General features: G+C 40.3%; 1 protein-coding gene across 3 annotated transcripts in view; it reads left to right on the top strand.

Moving 5' to 3' along the window:
* oxr1a (oxidation resistance 1a) overlaps positions 1-25,304 on the top strand; it is a 92,485-nt gene extending 67,181 nt beyond the window's left edge. For 2 of the 3 annotated variants that reach the window (XM_085917796.1, XM_085917798.1), the window contains 12 exons: positions 599-712; positions 10,865-11,017; positions 11,668-11,852; positions 13,038-13,717; positions 15,072-15,231; positions 16,547-16,712; positions 20,272-20,352; positions 20,968-21,093; positions 22,752-22,904; positions 22,997-23,092; positions 23,914-23,987; positions 24,069-25,304. In XM_085917796.1, coding sequence (XP_085773922.1) covers positions 599-712; positions 10,865-11,017; positions 11,668-11,852; positions 13,038-13,717; positions 15,072-15,231; positions 16,547-16,712; positions 20,272-20,352; positions 20,968-21,093; positions 22,752-22,904; positions 22,997-23,092; positions 23,914-23,987; positions 24,069-24,204 — 2,124 coding nt within the window. In that variant the 3' untranslated portion in view covers positions 24,205-25,304. The remainder of the gene's footprint in view (positions 1-598; positions 713-10,864; positions 11,018-11,667; positions 11,853-13,037; positions 13,718-15,071; positions 15,232-16,546; positions 16,713-20,271; positions 20,353-20,967; positions 21,094-22,751; positions 22,905-22,996; positions 23,093-23,913; positions 23,988-24,068) is intronic. The other variant, XM_085917797.1, reaches the window with a different exon arrangement.
* Positions 25,305-25,851: the final 547 nt, after the last annotated feature.

The following is a 25,851-nucleotide window of genomic DNA, read 5'->3' as shown; positions in this document are numbered from 1 at the left end:
AATCAGGCCTGAAATATACGTCTCAATAATAAAGTGCTCCAAATCCAAAGATTGTACTGTATACATGGTTATACTGAACTTTGTAGTGGCTGAGTATTCTTTTCATAGCATTTCTATCACAATACAAGAATCCAAATCACAACTCGATTTTATCTCTTTCCAGTGTTTGCATTCATATTTGTTTTCATCTTTTAATACATGATTGACAAAAAATAATAACTGTATGTATACAGTAAAAAATTGATAAGTAAAATAAAAACAATCAAATCATAATTTCCAAAGGATAAACTGAGACAAGTGGACTGAAGTTGTCTTGTTGAAGTTTTAAAGTGAAACAACATTGCCTAGTTTCAGTATTTCTGAATTGACATGTTCTGGATAACCAAGAATTGACAACTGACTTACTGGTACATATTTTTTTTCACCTTATCCATTCTGGGTATTTTTGTCATTTTCATCTCATAAATTATGTAGTCAGACTTTGTTTATATAGGCATACATCCTTCCTGATCTACCCTTGGGCATGTACCGATACTTGTGGTGTGCGTGGATGTCTACGCAATGTCTGTGTAAACACAGACATGTGTTGTGTTTGCAGGTATTGTATGTTCCTGATCCTGAGTACGTCTCCAGTGTTGGAAGCTCCCCTTCCCTCAGTCCCATCAGCCCTCTGTCCCCCACCTCCTCAGAAGCTGATTTAGAGAAGGTGACGGTATGTTGACCAAACCTTTATCGCACTGTTTTCATGCATAATGAAAGTATTGGTCACCTTGAATGTTGAAAATGTTGTATAGATGAAATAGTATGAAAATCGCATCACGAATGACTCATAATGACCAATATGGTCAAGCTCATCAATATTCCTATATAGCACATATAGATTTATACCCCTCCTCGAATAAAATCCACAGATACATTTTGAAATCATTGCAACAGGTTTTATTCTAATCATACAACAACAAAACTAAAACCAGCAACCTTATGAACTTTTTGTACTTTAAAAATTGTGAACAGCAGCAACCAAAAATGAATTTCTGTGTATGAAAAATCATACAAAAAGTACAGAAAAGATGCCTTGCTGGGTGGTTTAAATACCCCCCCAAAAAAAGATGAATCAAAACAATGTACTTATTTATTCATAAAATCAAGTTCAAAGTCATCCCCAAATTGCTGTCTGTAAATAATAATGTATTGCCATGTAACTGACAGCTGACGTGTCTTGAATTATTCTTGTACGTGTATGCTGTCAAATGTCAGTAAACAAGATAACGCCCTTAGCTGACAAGACAATGACAAGGTATGGTGTTGACCCGAAGGCACGTGATAACATTGGAACTCAGAAGCAACACAGACCTCTCTGTCTCCAGCTTGACAACAACCTCTATTCGCAGACACTGATCATAAATGTCAAAATTCTAGATGATGTCATGTTGTCAAGGACAGAAGAAGACAAGCGGCGCCTATAATTCCAAGGACAGAGCAAACAATGTTTTTCAAAAATAGGATGCAGTATATGTGTAATATACAGCATTCATTATTTGATTAAAAAATTAATTCTTCACTCACTTAATATCTTTTGCTTATACGTGACAAACTTACAAAATTCCACTTAAATGTTATTTTTGTTTCTTGGATTTAAAAACAAAACTGGTGTTCTAAAAGCCCTTTGGAAGTTTTTAGACAGCCTGGTCAATATTGCTATTCATCTGGGTCACTTCATTCTCAGCACTTTAAATTGATCAACAAGGCATGGTCAGGACTGCACCAACCTCTTGAATGTGAATTTTTTACAAAAAGCTTTGCTCTATTTCATTATACTCCTCCATTTTGACTGCATGGTACCTACACTGCGTACATCCCACGAAGATGCGTAAGTGGCGCACATTCAATGGGATGATCCGCTCAGGCAAAAAGTGCACATCTGTGTGTCTTTTCTGACTCAAGCACAGGGGAGAATATTCCCCCAAGTGAATTGAGAAAATCTCTTTTTGCACCTTTATAAGAGAACACGCACTGCTGTCTCCGTTATCATCCTTCTCCTCCACTCTTCGAGTGGAGTTTTGACACCTTCTTGATATGACCGTTCCTCTGTCTCTTTCTTGTCAGCTCTCAACTATCTCTTAAATTTTCAGTGGCTTTGAAAACTAAAAACAATGTTCATACTGTATACTACTATTCAAATCGTGCCTATGAGAACAGGAGCGCATTCTGCAGCCCTCCATGGGGGGGGGGGGACTAAACTGAAAAGCTGTGAATGCAGAGAAATTACACCTTTTAAAGTGATGCCATGTCAGATATTTAGACAAATGGGGAAAAAAAAGCAGTAGAGCAGCAATTATTCCAGGCAAAGGAAGCGTGCTTTGAAAAGCAGCATTTCCCCATCTGATGGATTGTGTGTTTTGTTTGGTAGAGACCTTCGTATGATTTCAGGAAGAAACTTAATAACACCCCTTTTTTTCCTTTTTTTTTGTGCCTACATTTTAATTATAAGCCTTTCTGTGCCTCATCATAAGTGTTGCTTTTAAGATAAGCACATCTTGCAAAAAATTATTCAGAACAGATGAACGGAAGTGTTGTGAAAAGAAACCTTTGCTTGCCTCTTATTAAGTTATCAATGTCAAAATAGTCACATTTGCCACCAGAGGATTTTGAGATCCTATTCGAAATGAAAATGCCTCATCTATGTTTGGATAATGTACGGGTGTACTAAGTGAACCCGAGCTAGAAATGTGAGCACACCCAAAGAGGTAGCAAATTTTCGCCTGCAGGGATCTAGTCTATTACATGGTGCTGTTGAGTTGTCCGTAAGGACTTGCTCATGCACGCAAACAAACACAAGCCCAATGTGGGTGTGTTGTTTAACTAAGGCAATTGTTCATCATGTCATTTATTAGGGAGGACCATCATCTTAAAAACAAACACTTGTATGTCACAAATCAGGAAAATTGTGATGATATGTTGTGGCATCGGTTAATGAATTTAATTGTGTTTGTATTATTTCTTAATTATAGGAAATGGGACAGTTTGTATCTATGACAGATTATAGCCATGGTTTAGCGTGACATAGCCTAAATGCATCCGAAATGTCTCTTTCTGGTTAAAAGGGAACAACAATGTTAGGCCATCATGAAATTTTGATTGGCACCCATTATGATCCATTTTTATTTCAACAGTCGTATGAAACAGGCTCCGTAAAACTTCCATATGCCTCACTTTATTCACCTCATTTGAGTGCACTTGAGAATAAAATGCTTTGCCAAGGTTTTCTCGAATATGAGATGACCATTGAGTTTATAAATGTTGAGTCGGCTTTGGAAATGTTTCAAAATGTTGAAATTGTCAAATTAGCACATTTTTGCTGTATACTGAAAAACATGAATATGTATTTAGCATATTTTGCATGTATATTGTCCATATTTTACAAATCAATATTGTCATGGATCTGTTGAGGAAGTGTAATTCTTCACTAATACTGATGGAAAATTGTGGCCGCCTCCAGGCACAAGTTGCACATGGCTGGTTCAAAGGTTTGGGCACAGAAAACTCATTTGTGCTTGCTAATCAGGGGCACCCAGGCATGTGCAAAAATATCCCTCCAACAAATGTATGCATTTGCCTCGAATGATATACAATATTTGGCATTTGAAGTAGCATACGCAAAATTCCCTGGAAGGAGTATATTTAAAAGATCAATTTAGTATGTTCAATGTGATTCATCAAACATAAGACAAATTGAGTTGGCCGATTTGTGGTGGTTAAAGCACTACAGCTGTATAATATAACAACATAATAGACAGACTAATAATGAAATTAGCATTGTTATTGCGGTAATCTTAAACCATGAAACGAGATAAACACAGCAGTAACTGAATATAGAGCAGTACAAGCATGCATACAATCTATCCTAACTACTCACGGGGGTTAGGAGACCAAGACTCTTTGTTATAACCCAAGGATGTTTGCAATTTGCCTTTATAAGTAGTTCAAAATCTTCATCTTGAATTAACTTTCCTGACATCTACTTCTATAGGTCTTCAAATGGTGTCATGGCTCTTTCTATGTGTAGTATTGTGCAGGTTATGAGTGAGTATTTGTGAATTATTATGTACATGTCTTTTTTTATGTCAATGAACGGAAGGAAAGGGAATTGTAGCATCTTTGTAGCATGGTGCCTGCGGGGCTGTCGGTATTGGCAGCTAAAAACAGCACATCTTGCAGGCATGGATCATTGGCGAGCTGTTCATGTGCACGCATGGAGGACTGGCTGACTTTGTATCTGCGGGGCTTGCTGTCATTGGATTATTTGGCACTCACCGGTTTGTTGGCATACTTGCTCTCTGGTCATCTGTGAGGTCTGGTATGCCCTCTTCGTCCTTAGATTGCCATACACTTATGGACATTTTTGTTCATGGGAAGAAAAGTATGTGTTGTGGCTCACCGACGACTGTGACCTTCACGATTCAGTTTTTAGGTGTCGCTGCTCTATTAATCTTTGATGGGGACTTTGTAATTTGGCTAATTTAGCCATGATGTGACCTTATCATATGGCTTGCAAAAAAATACTATGGTGACATTGACTGTCCTGTACTTGATTAAACTATATAGGACACAAGTCATGCGTTGACACGTGAACAAAATTGTTGGAGAAATCAATAGTGGTCATAGCTTGAATGCAACCAAATTAATAATGAGTAAATATGAAAATGATAGGAATTAACCGATTTTGATTTGTAGTTTCAACACAATTGTTTAAAAAAAAAAAAAAAACGGCCAGGATAAAATATGGCACGCTTACCTTCAATATTTAGTTTCACAATCTTTTGAGGCAGTAACTGCAATCAAATGGTTTTTGTAACGTTCAATCTCTTAGATGGTATTTCAGCCTAGTCTTAGTGAGCAAACGGTTATCTCAGCTTTGAAGGGTGCTTTTTCCAGATGGGCTATTTCAGCTTCTTCCACAGATGTTCAATAGGATTTAGATTGGATCTCATAGAATGTCACTTGAGAATTGTCCAATGTTTTGCTCTTACCCATTCTTATGTGTTTTTAATTGTGGGGGGGTTGGCATTATCCTATAGCAAGACCCAACCTTTCAGACATTGGACACCACATTACTCTCTAGAATACCTTAATAAGTCTTGAGACCCAATTGTATCCTGCACAGATTTAACACACTCTTGTGTCTCTGCGCTGCATTTTGACCAATTGTCTGGACTTCTCTTTACTGGATGTTAACCTGGGACCATCAGCATTGTAACATGATGTAATTTGCAGCATTGTGAAATGAATTGCTATGTATAAAGGTTAATTCCTATGTCCACCATTATCTAAGCCTATGAGAGAGTTTTGAAAACTATTATATAGCGTTTTAAAATGGTGTGAATTATCTTGGTGAAATGATCTCCGGTCATCTTCGGCCCCCAAAATACCATATCAGTTGTCCTGTCACTGTTTTATTTTATAACGTGCAATAATTTCAAGAAGTGAAAACACAGCCGAAACCTGGCATTTGTTTTCCGACTTGTACTTTGTATAACCACTGGACAGATTCATTCATCAGTTCCTCTTTCGTGCAGTCATGTCCTAAATGCTGGTGAATCAACAATTCTTATCTTTTTCCCTCTTGAACGACACCACAATTTATTTAAAAGTAAAAAAAAAAAAAAAAAAACTTGTACCCAAAATACAGCATGCCTCCCACTTTTAAGGGACCAAAAAATAAAGGTAGAAATTAGCAATATTTTTAATACTTGGTTGTAATTTCTTTGGATTAAATTACAGTCTGAAGTTGAACGCACAGGCAAAAACAGGCACTGGATTTCATCCCTTGTGATGCTCTGCCAGGCCTCTACTTCAACTGTTTTCAGTTTCTGTTAGTTCTTTGGGCATTTTCTTTTAGTTTTGTTTTTAGGAAGTGAAAGGCTTGCTCAATCAGATTTCAGCTCACATGATTAACTTGGCTATTGGTTGTTTTCGCAGTATGCTTCTGGATCAATGTCCAACTGTGCTGTTAAGTATTGTCCAATGAGTTCTGAAGCATTTGGCTGAAAATGAGCTGATAATATTACCCAAAACACTTAAGAATTCATCCTGCTGCTTCTGTCGGTAGTCACATCGTTGATAAATACAAGGGAACCAGTTCCATCGGCGGCCCTTACAAGCCCAGCTGTCCAACAGCTGAGCAGCCAGTTGTTGGTCCCTCAAAAATTGAGCGGTACATAATTTTTGTAATTCTTACACCGTTCACCTGATTTGAAGGTAAATTGCCTCAAATTAAAGCCAAACGTCTGAGGTTCAAGCACATCCATTGTGCAGTTGTTTAAAGCCAAAAACACAAATAATGAATAAATGCACGCACAAATACATTGATTAGGTAAATAAGACCAAAAGTGATTCTCCCTCAGGCAGCTGCAAACCTCTGTCCAACAATTCTGACTGAAATCAAATGAAGACCTATTGGGTGACTTTTATCTCAAGGCACTGCTGTCCCTATTTCGGTTTGTTTGTTTTTCAGTGGATAGACATAGAATGTGTACTTTTATTATCACCAGTGGTGAATTGGATGACTGAAGGAGTAACCAAACAGATTACAGAATATGAGTGGGTTGTCTTATACAAATGGTGTGAACATTTGTAGTCCTCAATACTTACACTTTACAGTCCTCCTGTGAACTCTGGCAGGCTTAACTACATATAATGTAAGTCAATATTGTTTAAGCAAAGATTTATTTTCACATCTGCAGATGCCTCTTTCAGCCCAGGTATATATTTGATCATTTAGAAGGCAAACAGTTTTCTCCTGTAAGGTGTGCCTTTTCTTGTTTTAACTTGTTGGTTTCCAGCTGGAAAATCCTGCTCCCTTTTATATTTAACCATGGAGGTGGAACGTTAGCTTCAATGAGTCATTAGGAAGTAACTTGCCAGTGAAGTGGAGCCAAGAAGTGCAGTTGTGTGGGTGAGTTGGGTTCACGATAAGTGGATGACAAGCCAGTAAAACGCAGACAAATTCCCATAGCCATCGAGCTCTTCTGGAACTCTGGTTCCTCAGTTTGCAAAAAACATTGACAGTCGCTGATTTCTCAGATCAGAGATTAAACTGTCTCTGGCAACAAATGTCACATCGTTGTAGCTTTTTTTTTTTCTTGTATTCCCTGCATGCAGAAGGCTTGTTGTGGTTGTAAGGGGTGGCCAGGTCGTACTGCTTCTTCCACTGACTGCCACAGTCTGAGCTGCACTGTCAGTGTGGGTCAGTATTGTGGATACTGTTTGTTGACTGCACCAGGAGACAATGAGGGGGAAATGCGTGGGATAGTGTCAGTAGAACAGGAGACAGTTGCTAAGGGCTATGACTTTCCAGATCTCTTCTGGCTCTTGACACCCGCCCAACTGTTTCAAATCCCAGTTCACGAGAACTCCCACACAGTCCTTCTTTACTGTTTTTTTGTTCTTTTTCATGATGTCCTCGGCCAATGAGGTTATGTTTACATGGTTCCTTGACATCACTGACAAGGGTAAATGCACAAAAGTGACATTTTTATTGTAATCACATTTTTGATGTGCCATTTTGTCAGATTATGTAAATACGAATGCTCCAGCACCTTTTGGATAGCACCCCCATTAATAACAAATGATTGAATGTCTTGGTATTGATATGAACTGAAAGTTGTGTTGGCATTTTTGAGTTACCATGGGCTTTTGCTCCATCCCAGAATGCAAATGGTAATGGCTTGGAAATGGTAAGCGCATGTGCTCTCCGAGGTAAGGTTCTGGGCTCGGATCAATGCGCACCATCTGTAAATTCTTTTCTCTGCAGTCTTTCTTATACTTGCATGAATCTTTTTCGTCAGTTGCTAAAATGGTTATCACCATCTGGTAAGCATTTTTGCTGTTATCATTCCATTACTCCTCCTGTCTTTTTCTATCTCTTGGCATCAGTGAATCTTTCCAGTTCTATTCTCAAAACCTATGCATCTATTCTCACATCCTTTTTCGTTCTACTGAATCTTGGCGACATCATGAGAAGATCCTAATGTTATTTTTTTGTGCTGGTCTGTATGGCAGTGTGGGCGGCATTGTGGTGACTAATTAGCACGACCACCTCACAGTTCAGAGTTTGTGGGTTCGTAACTAGGCTCCAGCTGTCCTATGTGGAGCTTATATGTTCTCCTTGTTTTTGTTTGGGGTTTCTGTAGATGCTCTGCTCCCATATTGCGTAAAATGCATGTTAGGTTAATTGATGATTTTTTTAAGTGAGAATCTTGAATCTTGTCAGTCTGTAGGCATGGGCCGATATCAGAGTCTCACAGTATGATAAACGTCATAGTATTAAATTACAGCTCTTAAATGAATTATTTTATTATTAGCTGTCTATTATTAGCAAAATAGACAGTGGTGAAGTAGAAGTGCTGCTTCATTGATCTTGATCTTGGTGGGCAGTCATGGCAGGTAATTGTTGCAATGGCAGTGATGTTGTTTCTGCGAGGTGCACAGCTTCCTCTACAGTACAGTTGATGTAATGGTGTCATCCTCGTAGCAAATAAAATTTGCCCTGCAATGTCGATCAATGGAGCAAGCAAGTGTCAATCACCTTGACTTTCTCTGAAGCAGTACAGTGTTGCGGATCATCCATAATTGCTAGTGATGTCCTCCGTTGCCGGCTTCAAAGGTGACAGACAGGTGCTCTTTGTTTCAGACCTCAGTAGATCCGTGAAGTAATTTAAGGCCCGTAGAAGTTGGCAAACCCTCACCAAAATGTGCACATCACACTTGAGATGCCATAAGCTGAACTGCACAACAGGATTGCTGCTGTTCCAAAAGTCTCTGAATCATTTTGAAAATGGAGCTCATCACTACATGACAAAGTGATTCCTCAGGAAATGTTCTATATTGACTGATTCTTCTACAGTTCTTTCTTCCTTTTTCAGCTGCGATAGAAATCCTGCACAGTATGCCATCATGCTTGTAAATCATTGTCTATTGTGATCCGAGACAAATGTTCTACTGTGATGCCCCACTCGCACAGCATGTTTTCAAATACTTCTAAGATGCTGTCAGCAGTGCGGTGGTCCTCTCGGGAGGAAAAATGTTGTGAGGCAGAAAGACTTCAATTCCCTGGCTGGAGAGAGGAAATGCACTGTGAAGCTTATGTATGATTCTCCATTGCCAGTCCCATTGTTGCAGAAAACCTTTTGACACATTGGCCTTGTTTCCTGTTTACGACTTTGGAATTTCATTTTGCATGTTTTTGGCAATGACATATGCAACAACATTGTTCAGGTCTTACCGGTCATAGTAAATTTGTGCAGCTTTTAAAAACAAACACATTCATTTCAAAATCGTGTTATACTGTGAAACTGGTAACTGGCCTATGCCAATTTTTCTGTCTGTGCCCTGTGGGTTAACTGGCATCCACTCCAGGATGTACCCTGCCTCTTGTCCATTAGCTGGGATAGGATGCAGCACACCCACAAGCCTCTGAATGGCTAGTAACGTGGATAATTTATTTTCACTTACGGCAAAATTACAGCCCCCGCCCCAATTGTTCAGTGAAGGATGTACAAATCTTAATGCCAAAGTTCTGAGATGTGCAGGAGATTCATACAGTATCTATCAAGGTGAACAATTTGGGGTTGATTCAAATTGAGATGGTTTGTTCTTGTTCGTTGTCTCTGCTCTGCTGAGTGCTATTCCTGTTTTCCTTCATTGTCAGGGCATTTTAATGTCTTCTGTATCTCAGTATTGCCAATCTGTCACTCTTTGCACAGTTTTCACAGTAATCTTAAGTGACAGTTGTTTATTCATTCAATTCCACCCTCCAAAATGGTGCTCAGAGATTGCCATCAGGCAATTAAATCGGACATGCCTCCCTGTGGCACAGACGATGTATGGCAGGGGGAGAAAAAAAAAAAAAAAACACCATTCTTCCTTCTGTCTCATCCCAACAGACAGCACCTATGCCAGATTGCAGAATTACGTTCAATGTTAGAGATCAGGAATGGACAACTGGCTGTATGTGGCCTGCAAATATACTCAGAGTGGCCCCCTTAAAAAACCCTTCCATTTATTTATGCATTTACTTATGTATCTATTTATTTGTTTTGTTTTATTTTGAAAACCCCTATTTAGTAAACGGGACACAGCAACCCGGCTGGAGTTTACCAAAAGGCACCTGAAAGACTCTGAAAACACGAGAAAGAAAATTTTCTTGTCTGATGAGACAAAGATTCTTTGAGTTGAATGCCAAGCGTCATGCTTGGAGGAAACCACCGCTCATCACCTGACCAATACCATCCCTGTAGTAAAAGCAAGGTGGTAGCAGCATCATGAAGTCGGGATGCTTTTCAGCACTTGTCAGGATTGAGGGAATGATGAATGGAACAATGTACACAGACATCCTGGATGAAAGCCTAGTTCCCAGTCATCCTGTCTGTTGGTCAATAAATGTGGGGCACCTGTGGCAAAAAATGTTTGACCTCGCATGAGGGCATGTTCATTCTAAATAACATGCCAAGGAATCAAGTTATGGAAAAGTAGAAAAACATCAACCTAATTAAAGTGGTGAATTTCATGAGTACTGGAGAAGAAAAAATATTATCCTATAGAGCTATATTTAATACATTTCGAGACTCAACTGCATTATTATGATCAAGTAAGACACAAATTAGTCAAGTGTTTCCAAGTGGAACAAACCTTCCGTGTTTGTCGGTGCATATTACGAATTGGGTGTGTTTAGTGGAACATCATCCTTTTACCCTCACTAAAAAAATGAATTTCATTAGACCCAGTTTACAAATAACTGTCTTCGTGTCCCTTTGCGTCCATGATTCCATTGATGTCCTTATTCCACCCCCCCTCCCCTGAACAGGATTCAGATGGGCCCTCCAGACCAGAGGCTGTTCTCCCCCCAGTGTTTTCCGCTCTACGTCAATCCAGAGTGGTGTCATCCACCTCCGAGGAGGAAGAGGCCCTTACAGAGAAGTTCCTTAAGATCAACTGCAAGTACATAACTGATGGAAAGGTAAGAAGGTCGGTCTTCTTTATGGTAGGATAAGGTGGGTTAAGTGAGAGATACTAATATTAAAACGTTAAAGGAATAAACCTCAAATACTTTCACAATCATTCATGTTAAAATGGAGAAAGGAAAACATTTTTAACAGCATAATCATTTTATAATCCAATAATTCTCCAGCACAGCACATCAATATAAAATTGCTGCTCAATGTCAATCTTGGACAATCTCTTAAAGCAAACATTAAAAAGTCCTCCTTTAATTCATCCAACATGGAATTATTTTAATGACTTTGACAGATTTCAGTCATCATCTGGCTGCCCGTAAGCATATGTGTGTTAGACACACATTTCCTCACTAGACACACAAAGATCCATGGTATCGAACCACTCTACTGATTCACTTTCAGCGTCCAAATGAATGTATTTAAGTGGTAGGCACTAGCGATCAGTAACCTACTACAGGAGTTTCAAATTGGGTCTGTTGTAACAATGGAGATTGATTTAGTGGTAAATAAAATCTTAACTTCATGCTTCTCTGTATTGAAACACTTGTGTGATTGCACCTGCTAAAAGTGACATAATGTCTTTCGATCTAAAAGCAGAACGTAGAGAACGGCAATGACACAGCCTTTTGACCTTTTGTATTTTTTTTTTCAGGGTTCAGTAAGTGGGGTATTGCTGGTGACACCCAACAACATCATGTTTGATCCACACCGGATGGACCCTCTGGTTCAGGCCCATGGGTGTGAGGAGTATGGCATCATGTGTCCTCTGGAAGAGGTCCAATCTGCCGCCATCTTTAAAGAGATCACTGACCCCAAGATCAGAGAGACTGTGCCTGAGTAAAAGAATTTAATACACACACAATCTGAATCGATTATACGAGGGGGGGAAAAGTACACCCGAAACGGACACTTGCACTGCAAATTGAATTGCGCTTCTTCTTTCAGGGATATTTGCCCCATTATTAAAAGAAAATATGATGTGATTTTTAGTGATACCTTAAACAAGATTACCGAGTTGAGGGAAGTGTTTTTTTTTGGCATTATATCAGCCTCTAACAACTCAAATGACCTTCTTGAAACAGTGTGCCTCTTTTTTTTAAAGTGTAACTTAATCAAGAGTTTAAAGGTTGATCAGGTCAAATGTTGGTTTGAGTCAGTCTTCGTTCTTCAAAATTGGGGGGCATTTCTATTAAGATTAAGAGCACCACTGATAACATGCTTGGCATGATTGAAGGCAAAGGGTCACCCACAGACTGATTGCATCATCACTCAATAAACTGTTTCATTCTTTTCCCGTATTTACCAAAATAAGAATGAAAATACAATTATACCAAGGTTAATTTAAGTATGCCTTCACCTTCCTACGCTTTGGTTGTTGCTCAGTATACAGAAGGAATTAGCCATCTCTGTGGAAATCAACGGCTTCCTCCCACAGAATCGTCTGTTTTTCTTTTGCTTGGCTAGGACAGGTTTGACGTTACAAGTCTGTCCAAGTCTGAATTATGCAAGGATAAATATAGTGTTAGAGCCCTGTGGGGTCTTCTTTTTGTTGTTGTTGTTTCCTCTACTGGCAGCATGGTCTGACCAGTGCTGTATTTAGCTGGTTGGGAGTTACTGCCCATGGAGCAGTTATTGTGCTGGCAATCTGTCCCTTCTCTCATGCATAGAGTAATTCTGTCCCATATGATGTATGCAGTGTACTAGTTACATGGATGCTTTGACAATAAATATGGAAGCTTTGATATGCATAATAAGAATAATTTAATTTGTATCTTTCAAAAATAACAGGCTTACAAAAAAAAAATGCTAACAAAGGACTTTGCCAGATGGACTAATAAATAATGGCTACAAATAAAAAGCATAGTAAGATGCCAATGACAATAAAAAAGCAACAACAAATGACATTCCATGTCACTTACTGTGCACTGAGGCATAAAAAAACATGAACTCATAAGGGCATTAGTATTTCTCGATAACTGTTAGAAATGCTTGTGCGTCATTTCACGCTGTTTATTTTTCCAGTGACCTGGAGCCTCTGCCATCTGAAAGACATCCTTCCCAGCAGAAGGACCCAGAACAGCAACAGAAGGAGCCAGGAGCCGGTGACAGTGGCAGCACTGCCCCACGCAGCACAGAGGGCTCAATTTCAGAAGATGTCTTCACGGAGTCTGAGCTGTCCCCCATCAGAGAGGAAGAGCAAGCGTCAAGCGAGGATCTCTGTCTGGACAAGTCTTCTTGCGCCTCTGTAGAGTCTGTGCAGACCGTGACCCAAGAAGAGCCCACTAGCTCGCAAGGCCCGCCCAGTACCCGCAGCTCAGTCAGCCATCCCGAACAGCCTCCAGCTTCGAAGGCATCCGCCACAGTAGTGGACAATCCTCCAGACACTGCCACAGAAAAGAATATTCAGTCCCCATTGGGATCCAAGCAGCACAGTGAAGAGAAGCCACCAAGCACACCCACTACCAGCACCACTAGCCAGGCCCCCCTACGCCCCAGCAGCAGCAGCAGCAGCAGCACCTCTTTTCCAGGGTCCCAAACATCGGCCACCCCACTTGCCACAGACGCCCTTTCTGTCACAGCCAGTCTACTTGGGGATGCCAACGAGGGGACTGAAGTCTCCAAAACTGACTCTATGCAACAAGGGACATTGGAGAAGGATAATGTAGAACAAGGGCAAAAGGGAAACACACAGAACACCCAGGGTAAACACACATTTATTTCAACGTATTTAATGATTTATTGATTTAATGAATGAATGTATTTCAGAACAGCTGAACTTTGACGCTACATTATTCATTGGTTACGTATCAAAGTAAATTGTTGACTTTTTAGGCTAGTATCAATTGGGCAGGTAATTATAATTTGGTTAATCAGCATGTAGTATAATGATGACGATGAGGTATGAATGCATAATTGTTTTCCTGATCACCAATAGGAGCACTTGTTTTTCCATTTCAATTGTGCTCTGGTGTTGATGTTAGTAGAGATGAGCTTCCAACTCTGAATTTCTGTCCCACTTGGTCTGGGTCTAAGAAGAGGTTTTTGGGCAAGTTATAAAATTACCAGTTTCAAGAATTTTATAATTATGTAAACATTTGTATGAAATCAACAAATCTTTTGAAAGAATGCTATTCTTTATATGGCCTTTAGCTCTCCATTGAAGTTTGACTTCGTGCCCAAATCTGTTTGAAACACTGCCCAGTCATAATAGTGGGTGACAGGCACTGCCAGAGCACTCGGGATTAGGGAGGGAAGAATGCAGCTTTTGTCGCTTTTAGGTTTGTGTAGCTGTTCGGGTTATTGCCTCCGAATGCATGGATCGGCCCCAGAACTAAAGTAGCGTTGTGCATCAAGCTTGGCTTAATACAACAGTACATTTGGTGTTTGTGAGATATCAACTCAAGTGGGTCACTCTTCTCATGTGATGCCAGCTGTGAACCGGTGTACCTCGAGCTGTCCGCTTTGGGATCAAACCACAAATGATGTATACCAGGTCGGAACAGAAGCCTCACAGTGACTCATTTTACCCAATTTAGCTAGATTCTGTTCAAATGTGAGGAAGAAACAAACCAAGATAGCAGCAGGGAGTTTTGTAATTGTCACTCTGCAATGGCAATTATTCTCCAAAAGCAGTTAATTTAAATACATTGACTGTACCTCCTTACTAAGGCACAGCAGTTCGCCCAAGTAACCACAGAAAATGAGCTGTACTCATACAGGAACTATGATAGCTATGCAGATTGTTTCTTCAACCTAGATTATGTGTAATGATAATTTGCAGAATACTTTTATGGATACAAGACTGTGCTACTGTAAACTATTTGCTCGTATTTTCTTCCTGTCCTTATAAGTTTCTGGCACAGAATAACAAATGTCAGATGAAGTGGCCCTTAAATGGAAGTTGGAAGATTACGTGATAGGTTTCTTCACTAGATAAAACATTTGTCAGAATACTAACACTTGCAAATTAATATATCATCGTAATTTAAAAAAAAAAAGGTTTGATTTAAAATAGTCCCATGTTGTTTTTCATTTGACTTCTCTCACTTCTTCTAGGATCTGCACAGAGGAGGAAGAGCCGCTCACACAAGTTCCTATGTCTGCGGGTGGGGAAGCCAATGAAAAAGACGTTTGTTTCCAATGCCAGCGCATCCATGCAGCAGTATGCCCAACAAGGCAAGAAGCACGAGTACTGGTTTGCCGTGCCACAGGAGAGGTCAGTTACTCTGTCGCATATGACTCAAGCGGATACAAATATATCTTTGTTCACTTACAAATAAATTGTTATACCTGTTTTGATAAATTGTGTCAAGCAGGGTTGAAGTGCAAGATTTTTGGAACAGCACACACATCAAAAATCAATATATAGTTGACGCCTGTTGAAAAAAAAAAAGTCCAATGCTGATCAACCTCCAATAAGTGTGTTTCACGAATAATTACGGATGCTACCCACCGCCCTGATTTTAAAAAAATCTGCATATCAATGAAATCCCCTAACAGTACGAAAGAAAAAAAAATCTGAGATAAAAACTGAACCTTACTTGCACTGCAAAAAGCTGTTACGTGGAAACCAGTAGTTGGGAGCTTGTCATCCTCATTTTCGATTAATGACTCGGTGCTCTTTTCAGTAATCACGTTTGAATCAGACAAGCATCCGTGTCATTATTTTTTGGGTTCCATTTACTGCTTCTCGGTTATGTCGAGTGCAGGATGCAGCTTTGAAATCATCCCCCTCACTTTTTTGTTAGGAATTTAAGAAGTCTAGCCTTGTCTGTTGTTCTGCGCCACATGTTGCCTAGCTACAGCATGTCCCACCTGTCAAGCAGTTTTCCGGTGTGCTGCTCGTACAGATAATGGCTAAGGGACATGTCAGATTCAAAACTAGCTTTGAATAGTGGGGCTTGGAAGCTGTTACTACTCATTTAGCTATTTCTTTGCATGGGTGATGCGAGTATTGCTAAGGTGAATGGGTGGGCAACCAAATAGCTCATAAGATCTTTGCTCGTATAGCAATAGACTCTCTGTAATCTGACCTAGATGGGAAGCGAAGCGTATGATGTGTCTTTAAGTCACTTTACAATTGCAAAGGGAGAAAGTGAGGTTAGGAATGAGCCATACACTATCAAGACACTGGATACAGCTCAGCGTATTTATAAAGACTTGTAAAGAGTTTACTGACTGACTTATAAAGTGCTTGCAAAATAGTTAAGCAGCACACACACACACACACACACACACACATATGAAACAACCTGGGGTTTTCCCCCCATTATTTTCTTTAATATTTAAAAAAAAAACATGAATTTAGTAGATGCTAAAGAACACATTTTAACCAGGGGTGACTATAATTATGGAGGCCAGTGTATCTTAAAATAAATCGAACCAAATGCACTTTAAAAATGTTTTATGTCAAGAGTTGTATGTTGTATTGCTCATTGTGCATCTTAAAATGTTTGAGGTAATTAATTGATGATTAATATTTCAACCCCCAAAAAAATTGCCTCTTGATTTTCTGCATTTGTCCCTCCTAGGTCAGACCACCTTTATGTGTTCTTCATGCAGTGGAGCCCAGATATGTATGGTGAGGGTATCCGAGGGATGGGACAAGAACCTGGATTTATGGTTGTCAAGAAACACGAGGTGTCAGAAGGTGCTGCGGACGAGCCCATCACTGACCTCAACGTCAAAGAATGGGAGGTAGGATCTTCCTGTTAACTATTCTCCATGTGTGCTTTTTGTGATTTATTGACTCGGGCTCACAGACATGGATTATTCAGTTCCTCGCTATTTATTAATCCATCATCTGTGAAACCAGAATCATGCATTGTACTGTATACGACATTGTTGTGTGTCCAATTAAATGTTCACACTTCAGTCAGTTTGTTTTCATTATGCAATGCTCAGTGTAAATGGATAGTTGTGTAAACTGCTTCTATATTTTGCATTTGTATGAATTTCATCATTGCATATTTTCTGTGAACTTTCAATCACGTGTACTTTATGTGTGCCATGTGAATACTTGCTTTGCTTGGAATCGCGCATTCTGAACTTCCAACCAAAGTGTTTTGCATGTTTGTGCAATTGTTTACTATTCTCAGTGTATTGTAGAGTCATTAAATGTTGTGTGACAATCGCTATTGTTGGTCAGCATTCTGCAATCTATATTGCTGAATGCACACTGGCCAACTTGATTTTGCATTATTTACAAAAATGCTAAATGTGTGATTAAGACAATAGTATGTTGAGTTCAATCTTTTGAGTATATAATTTCTGAATGTGGAGAGGAATCAAAACCGGTGTTGTCGTTCCTTGAGTGAAGTGGTGATTGCTCCAATAAAAGCGTTTTGTAAAATTTTGTGAGAATAGAAAGAAGACACTATGGTGAACTGTTTAGAGGCTGGAGAAATCTTTCACTGAAAATGTATCATCATGTAAGTGGATTGTGCTTGTTCTATTTTAAGAAAAAAATGACCAGTAGCTGGACTCACAGGTTATTGGTTGTAATGTAACGTGTACAGAAAGAAGGAGTACAATTTGATCCAAATATATTCTGTGCATTTGACAACAAAACGTTGAGAATATGAAATATTAGTATGCATCGACCTGGAGTACTGTTGCTGTAGCTTTAATCTTTCCAGTATTTAGACGGGGGTTGTACTATTTTTAACCAATGGGGTGCGTGTTCTATTTTTATCCCAAGTTGTAATTGGCTTTCAGCAATGTCACTCTGATGTATCGCGTGAGGACACCTTCCAAAAATATGGTCTATTTAAGTCCACACAGAAAGGTTGCTGCCAGGGCACAGCCCCTCAATGCTTATCTCGGGTATCCAACTATTCACACGGGGAGTTAGATGATTTGTGATGAGACTTTCTGTTTTCAATCTCGCCCTGGAAGATGTTTTCTAGGAGGGTGAAGGGCCAAGAGAAACAACTGGCACCTAAGTATACACGTGTATGTTTCTTGTTGTTTTACCCCATGAATCTTACGCCGTTGTGGTTCGACAGCGACGCTAGCTTGATAGCAAAGCTAAGTAGCAAGCTAGCAAATCAGCCGGTCGGATTTTGATCTGTCACTTTTATAAAGAAAGTGGTCGCCCCTGTTTGGGGGACGCTTTATCTGTCCGCATATCACAGTGAATCCACACGCGAGAGCTGTCAGAAAGTTTGTTGAGTATAATGATCCCATTGACTATGTTACGATGTTGCCAGGAGCTTGGAAGTTGTCTTTGGTTGTCATTTCCTCATATTTGACGCGCACTTAACACACAGTTACTGTGGAATATTATGGATCATAAAGAGTACAAATTGTCTAAACTTTGCTTCTCCATGTAAACAAACCTACATGTGTGTGGATCGGGCTCTGGTTTATTTGTGCATCGTATGCCTCATGATGGCTAAATTGTTTTAGTGATTTGTTGTATACCTTATGCACTGAGGAAGCTTGTTTGTGACCTTCAGCTTCAAGGTTATCTTTCTCATGGTAGCCTGAACCTTTTTTTTTTTTTTTTTTGCATCGGTGATTTGATTTCATGAGAATTTCTAACCTCTGTTGAGGTATGAATATTAGTTTTGGTGTTATTTATTTTAGTAGTGATTGATGAATACATTTGATTTATGAAAATGGATCTAATGTCTCACAATAAGAATTACAGTAATTGTCTCTTATGAAGAATTAGTGTTTTTGCAAATGTTTTCAATTGATCACTTTTTTTGGTTCTTTTATCACAAACAATTTATTTTAGGTTGCATTACCTTTCAATTGATCATTAACATATATCAATGTTGGTTTGCTTGGTAAAATGACAATCACGGGTGCAGTGAACTTAAAACTAAACCCACGACACATTTAAAAATAATAATAATAATCTTTGGTGTCGAGATTCACTACATTTTGTCTCTCCCAATGCACATTTACAATATTTCTTTCATACTGGTTCTCACACTCTCACTTCCAAATGATTTAGTTGGCTTGCTTCAAGTTGTCGTTCCTACTGACACTTAAAACAAAAGAGAATCAAACATTGTATGGGTTGAAACAAAAGTACAACTACGCATCATATATGTAAACACCAAAATGTTCATCATATTCAGTCTGTGAAGTTTGTGCAAACGTGCAAATACGATGCAAATAGGCTGCAAATTTGCTTGTTTGCCGACATGCTTGCATTTTAGCTCGAAGCTGCATCACATCACATACAGCCAGGTGGCATTGAGAATGTACTTTGTGACAATACCATTCAGCTTTTTGCACAACTATGGGCCACCTGATTGACTAATCGGTGCCTGTAACATGTGATACGAGACTTTGTTCCCTTCCACTTGTACTGTTGCATTCAAAGATTGCTTTTTAAGAATGAAGATATGTTTATCTTTAAATTAGTCTTAGGACTAAACCTAAAAATATATCAGAAATTAGTACTGTATTTATCATCAAGACGGACATAGTTTAGTCATTGGTAGTCTTTATTAAGTGGCAGAAGTGTAACATTAACTAGAGGTAATTTGGACCAAGGTGCTCGACTGTTGACATGACTGAAGTGCCTTCAGCTGCTCATGAAGTGGGACTCGGATGCATTTTTTATGAGAATGGTAGTTAACTTCTTAACTGCATTATTGGCAGTTGTAAAGCGAGCCCTTGTCACCAACAAAGAAATTACTAATGGTATGCAAACATCGGCAGGGTCTACAAGGAACTAGAAGCAATGAATTTGTGACTGTTTTCTGACAGTGTTTGTTTTTCTGCAATATGCCAGGTGGGGCAAGGCAACCTCAGCAAAATAATTCGGTTTGGAATCTCATACCGCGGCTTTAAAGTTTGCAATGCCAGAAAACCCCACCCTCCCCCCTTGAAAAGTCTGTGCTCCTTTTGTTCAATAACTAAACGAATGAATGGCCAGGTGACCAAAGAAGTTGCTATATAGCAACTAAAATGCAAATTTGGCAATACGGGCTCTGCGTTTGTGAACTGGTTTCTATTTTTGAAGATATGTTGTGGATGGAGCCGTTTTTCCCTTTGCATTGATTGTCAAGTAGGTTTAGCTCGTCGTTCTCTTGTTTTGTTAGTTTGTATGATCTATTTTAACGGAAGCCTTAATTGAGCCTTTTAAACATATTACACAAACATGCAAAATGTCCCCAATCATCAAAGTCAGACCTGTTGCTGCACATATGGGACTTCAGAAACCCTGCGTCATTGCCAGTAATAGACCTGGCAGCGTTTTATGTTCTACCTGTTCCTGTCTTTGTACTACTAGGTAGTGTCTATGACGGAGTACCACCGTCGCATCGACGCTCTAAACAGCGAAGATCTGCGCTCACTCTGCAAAAGACTTCAGGTGCCCAGACCAGCTCTGTCTGCCCGCCCACTCTATAATGTGGCCAGCTCTACCTACTGTCCCTGCCAACAAAGTCTCCACCAGACTGCACACTCCCGCAGTCACCCCCCGCCCTTGTTGCACACAAATGCATTGGCAAACCAAATTCTGTCACTTCTTTAAGAAAATATTTCAATACATTTTCTGAAGCGCATAAAATTTATTCAAACCAGGTTTAGAAGCAACTTCCCGAACGGTCGCTGAAAACATTTATCATTTGAGCGCAGAGAAGGACTCTTATCTTTTTGTGACAGGCTTTCGTTTCTGCAGTCTGCGTAGATAGTTATTACTAGCTATTCTGTTAAATACACATACTTTAGTTTATATGGATGTCATATATTTGAGACACACAAAGGTGGTCAAGGAAATTCTATTCGAAAGCTGTGTTGGATGCTTAAATGAGCTGTTCCTACTAGATTGCCTTCTGGTCAAAGTAGCAGTAGCTGAGGTAAATGTGGTGGTCTTAAAACAACTGTGAGTAGTCCCATCCATCTCCCAAATACTCTCTGGATGGAATCTGGGACATTTATCCTCATTGTTGATGTGCAATATGCTGACTGGTGCTTGTTGTTGTAGATCACTACCAAAGAGGAGGTGAACTCCAAGCATGACACGTCCATCAAAACTGAACTGGAGCCCGAAACGTTCAAACCTAACCTCAGAGAGCCAAGCGATCTCCTGGAGGCTGATCAAATTGAGAAGGTATCGTGCCCGCTGCAGTTTTTGCATACACAAACATCAGCTCATAACTGTCAGCAAAGTAGGACACTGTCGAACCTTCAAGTAACAAAAGGTTTTCTTTGCTTTTGTAAGCAGGTTTTCCCTCATGGGAATTAACACAAATACAAGAACCAGTTCCAATGAAATTGCAATGTTGTGTAAGAGAGAATATTTTAAAAAAAATACAGTTCACCAGTTTGAACATGAAATATCTATTTTCTATTTAAGTCTATTTTGGGATGTTCTCACCTCTTGTTAAGACCAGTTCGTCCGTCCGTCCTTTGGGAGAGCAGCAATTAGCAAATAAGCTGAATAAAAAGATAAACATATGCTTGTTAATTCATGATGTGCGCTGTGGTCTTGCATGATGCATGAAGTCAGTTTTGTACGTCTTTAGAGACACATTCACCCAAATGCTCTTTCTCTGCTGTAGAACTGATTGCGAACGATCACTCTTGAACACGAGTTTAGTAATACACATTAACCCTTCTAACCTTTCTTGCGCATCAGGAAATAAACAATTACACGCCTGCTCTCTGCACCACCGCTTTGTGTTCAGTGGATGCTGGTGCTGGGTAAGCAGTTGAGATGTAACAAGGACATTTTAGGTGACCTGAGGACTGGCCTGCCCAAGTACAGAAAGAGAGAAGATAGTTTGACAACAATAATGACACTGCTGAAGTGGCGTGTCCCTCGCATGTGACAGTTGACAGATGGCTGAAAACGTGAAAAAGCTGAGGCATGCTGTACCAGAATGCAGATAAAAAATAATCATAATAATTCGGGATCAAAATCTGTGTTAATTAATCATAGCCTGATGTCTCTAGGACTTTGAGCAGCATAGTTTGGACATCAGAGCAATGTGACCAAATGCTTCTTACATACATGGTTTGATATTTTGGGGTTTTGATTTAAAGAAAAGAAAAATATATCTTATCCTAAGACATTTTGTTACTAAATAACAGAATCTAGCAGAGCATCCAGGTCACCAGCAGAAAGCAAGTACCTGACTGATATTTTATGCATGTACAGATCTGGGTCACAAAACCTGCGTGTTGCTGCATGTGTTGTAGCGTGCATTTGTTTTATGCACACACAAACAAGCACGCCCTGGAAATGAGTCCCAGTTGGCACGTTGACCGATAGATTGCCAATATGCGACTTCCTGTAATCACCCTGTGGACATAAGTCAGGCGGCGCAGAGGCGAGCCAAGTGGAGCCTCATCTGCTAGTGGCATCGTTTTCAGGCTGCTCATTATAGTGCCGCTGGCAAAATGTGCTGAACCGACAAGAAGAGGCAACAAGAGAGAGTGAACACAGTGTTTGGAGGCTGTTGTACTATACACTCAAAAGTACATTTTATCGGATTATGAGCTGAAGTTAAAAAAAGAAAGTTGCCAGTTCTGTGTGGTTATCAGTCAGCTTCGTTACTCTGCAAGGAGCAAAGTTGTTGATAAGCCTTCAGTGTGTCGGCAGCAGGCGCTCCCCCTTCCCTTTCACTCGGGACATCAGCAGTCGTGTTACTCTTCTTTAAATGGCAGATGGTGTTGAAAGGTCGCCGCAGATGTAATTGAGCATCGGTCGCTGTGGCCTTTTTAGGCTTTCATTGCCTTTTGTGCCTTTCCTTTCCTGTCACATAGCTTGCAAGGAATTTGCCACCACGCACCATCGGTTACCCGTGGACGCTTGCCTTTGGCACATCCAAACATGGCATGAGCATCAAGACGCTATACAGAGCCATGCAGGGCCAGGACACTCCGGTGCTCATGGTCATTAAGGATAGTGACGGACAGGTACGCTCAGAAATCACAAGTTGAATACACCGCTCCAAAGTTGGATGCCCTCAGTCTTTAATTTTTTATTTTTTTTAACCCCCCTCCTCCAGGTTTTTGGTGCCCTCGCGTCAGAGCCCTTCAAAGTCAGCGATGGCTTTTATGGCACAGGAGAGACCTTCCTCTTCACCTTCAATCCAGAGTTTGAGGTACATTCAAATTGGCTGAAGATTTTCTCATCAAACCTTTCATCATGTTGTAAGCCGCAGCTGTAAAAAGCTGAAGCATGTTAAAAGATGGAGCGTTACATGCATCCACTGCACATCTACTTGCCACAATTTGAACAGCTGACAACGTAGCATTTAGCTGGGCTGGCTTGTGCTTTTGTTTTGTTTTCCTCGAGGACCTCAAGGGGAATTGGGACTCTCAAGCAGGGCTTTTCCCAAGTAGATGAGGTGTGCCAGCTCTTGATTTTTCTCCTACCCACACTTGTCCCTACCCCTGATCTGAAGGGATATTCAGAAAAAAAAAAATAATAACTTATGTAGAATGAACGCGCTTGCCAGTTAAGAATGTCCCAAAGAAATGCAAGGCACATTACAATGTTCTCACTCATCATATCTTAGGAGGGTGGTCAAATATTTATTTTCCAAAATATTTACAGTGATTAACAGCAACTGTCTGAAAATGGCATCCCTTAGCTCTTTATACCTCTCTATATGTACATAAGAACCTTGTGATTGAACTCTATGAATATAAATCAGTTTTCACAGATTGGGAAGAATTTGTGCCTTTAAATGTTGTGTGTGAATATTAATTATTTCAAGGACATTTGACATCATGCATATACATAAACGAAATCGTTTAACTTTAGGAGGCTTTGAGTGTGCTCAGTTTTATTGTCTGCAAGATCTGATGTTTATTCAGGTGGCACATAGGTTGTCAATGAGTTCATGAGCTTATTAAACAATGTCAACAAGGATATGTCATGCAATATCATCTGATATATGCACTATTGTGTCTACGACAGGTGTACAAATGGACGGGTGACAACATGTTCTTCATCAAGGGAGATATGGACTCCTTAGCTTTTGGCGGTGGAAGGTGAGGTTCACCCCCGTCCCCCCTCCCAGAAAAAGCTTTGCGCTGTGGGAAACCCCGCAACCTAATTTTCTTCTCTCCTAGTGGCGAGTTCGGCCTCTGGCTGGATGGAGACCTTTACCACGGCAGGAGTCACTCGTGTAAAACATTCGGGAACCCCATGCTGTCTAAAAAGGAAGATTTCTATGTGCAGGACATAGAGATCTGGGCTTTTGAGTAACAACATGGGGTGCACCACTGGGGAAACAGACAAGTCCCGAATTAAGGCAGAGTGAGGAGCGGTCCTCCCTAGTACAATGGCAACGTCCCAACCTTAACTGCACATTACAGGGGGCTCCCCCCCCGGCCGGAAGCCCGCTATTGGACGCTTGTTGTGCATTACTTCTGCAGTTACTCTGGAGCTTTTTATTTTCTCTCTTTGTGGAAAAACTACCTTTGTGTGTATCTTGTTCTGACCTCGTGCAGCATCTTTGCAGCGTAGGTGGGGAGAGTGGAAAGGGATCACAAAGGGGACTGCGCCGTGCCATCTTATTGGTCCAGACAGGTGACCCCAGAAGCCGCTCAGCTTGGCGAGTGAACGAGGAAGCCGAGAAAAACACATTCCTATCCACGCGGTGACGACATGGTGTCTGTCCAAAAGCAAGTGATAAGCGAAGGAAAAAACGGAAAAGGGGGTACTCTATTGAGAAGGTGAAGTTGCAGATGAGGGATTTGGCTCGTTGAGTTTGTTCCATTTAGTTTTCCTCCCACAATCCAATTCCAGGTCGTCCTCTTGAGGCTAAACTAATAGCGTATCTCGTGCGTGATAGTCCTCCTGTCGTTCACTGTCCTAGCACACCATCTGAAAGCACATAGCTATAACCAGATCAGCCATCGTCGTAATGTTCTGTTCAGTGGGTGTACGTGTGAGTCCAGCTAACACCGGCTGTACTGTTAGTAGACAGTAAACGTGTTGCAATAGATTTTGTGGAATATGCAAATAACTGTCCTGTGACCTCAACCAGCCCCGCCGGGGGCCCGCGGCATTTTGGCCGCTATCCGAGGAGCTTTCAAGAGAGGAACGTGGAAAGCTCTTAACGTCTTGATACACAATTGCTGTTCCGGCATCCAGTTGAAAAGCCCGAGACGTGCTAAGCCGTTTTACATGCATATATGACAATTATATATTGGTATGTATGATTATATAGGGCTGTATATAATCATATATATATATTGCTGTTAAGTGTGACAGTGATCTATTTGTGCTGACATTTCAGCTGTTACAATATAATGTATATTACCCTGTAAATGATGCTATATACAGTAAATATATATGACCAAGTGTGGATTGGTGGGTTTGCTTCTAGCACTTTAATCTGGTGTAAAAGCGTCAAGGAGAGGCTTTTAGATTCTATTAGCAGTAGCTGTACAGTACTTTTTTTTTTGTTTCGATCCATATGATGTTCACTGTTAGTAGAAAGCTTGCTGCTACCAATATCGATAAGATTATGCCCTAACGCTCTGTCTAAACGGAGGGCCACGCTGAGGTCGGAAGTGGGGTGGAATGTGGTTCATAGCAGTGAGGGAAGGGAGGGGGGGGATTCTCCAACGGGTAGGTAGAGATGCTGACTGAGATGCTGCCTAACTAACCCCTTACCCAAGGGCCCTTCACCCCACAGCCACCCTTCTCTGGTCTTTGGCACCAGTTATGTGTGTCCTTGTGGAGAGCCACAGAGAATAATATGGATAAATCTTCCAATTATTTCACCTGAATACCATGTATCAGTGATGTATAAATTAATAAAGATGACTTAATGGTTATAACCAGGGATATGTTGACATTCGTCATCTTTGCATGTTTTATTTAGTGCATATTTTATAGCTTGTA

This window comes from Syngnathus leptorhynchus, chromosome 8 (assembly GCF_054491065.1).
Source record: "Syngnathus leptorhynchus isolate UIUO chromosome 8, UIUO_Slep, whole genome shotgun sequence".
In the NCBI taxonomy this organism is placed as follows: Eukaryota; Metazoa; Chordata; class Actinopteri; order Syngnathiformes; family Syngnathidae; genus Syngnathus; species Syngnathus leptorhynchus.
Note: the sequence above shows the minus strand (reverse complement) of the source record. Positions and strands in the feature narration are given on the sequence as shown.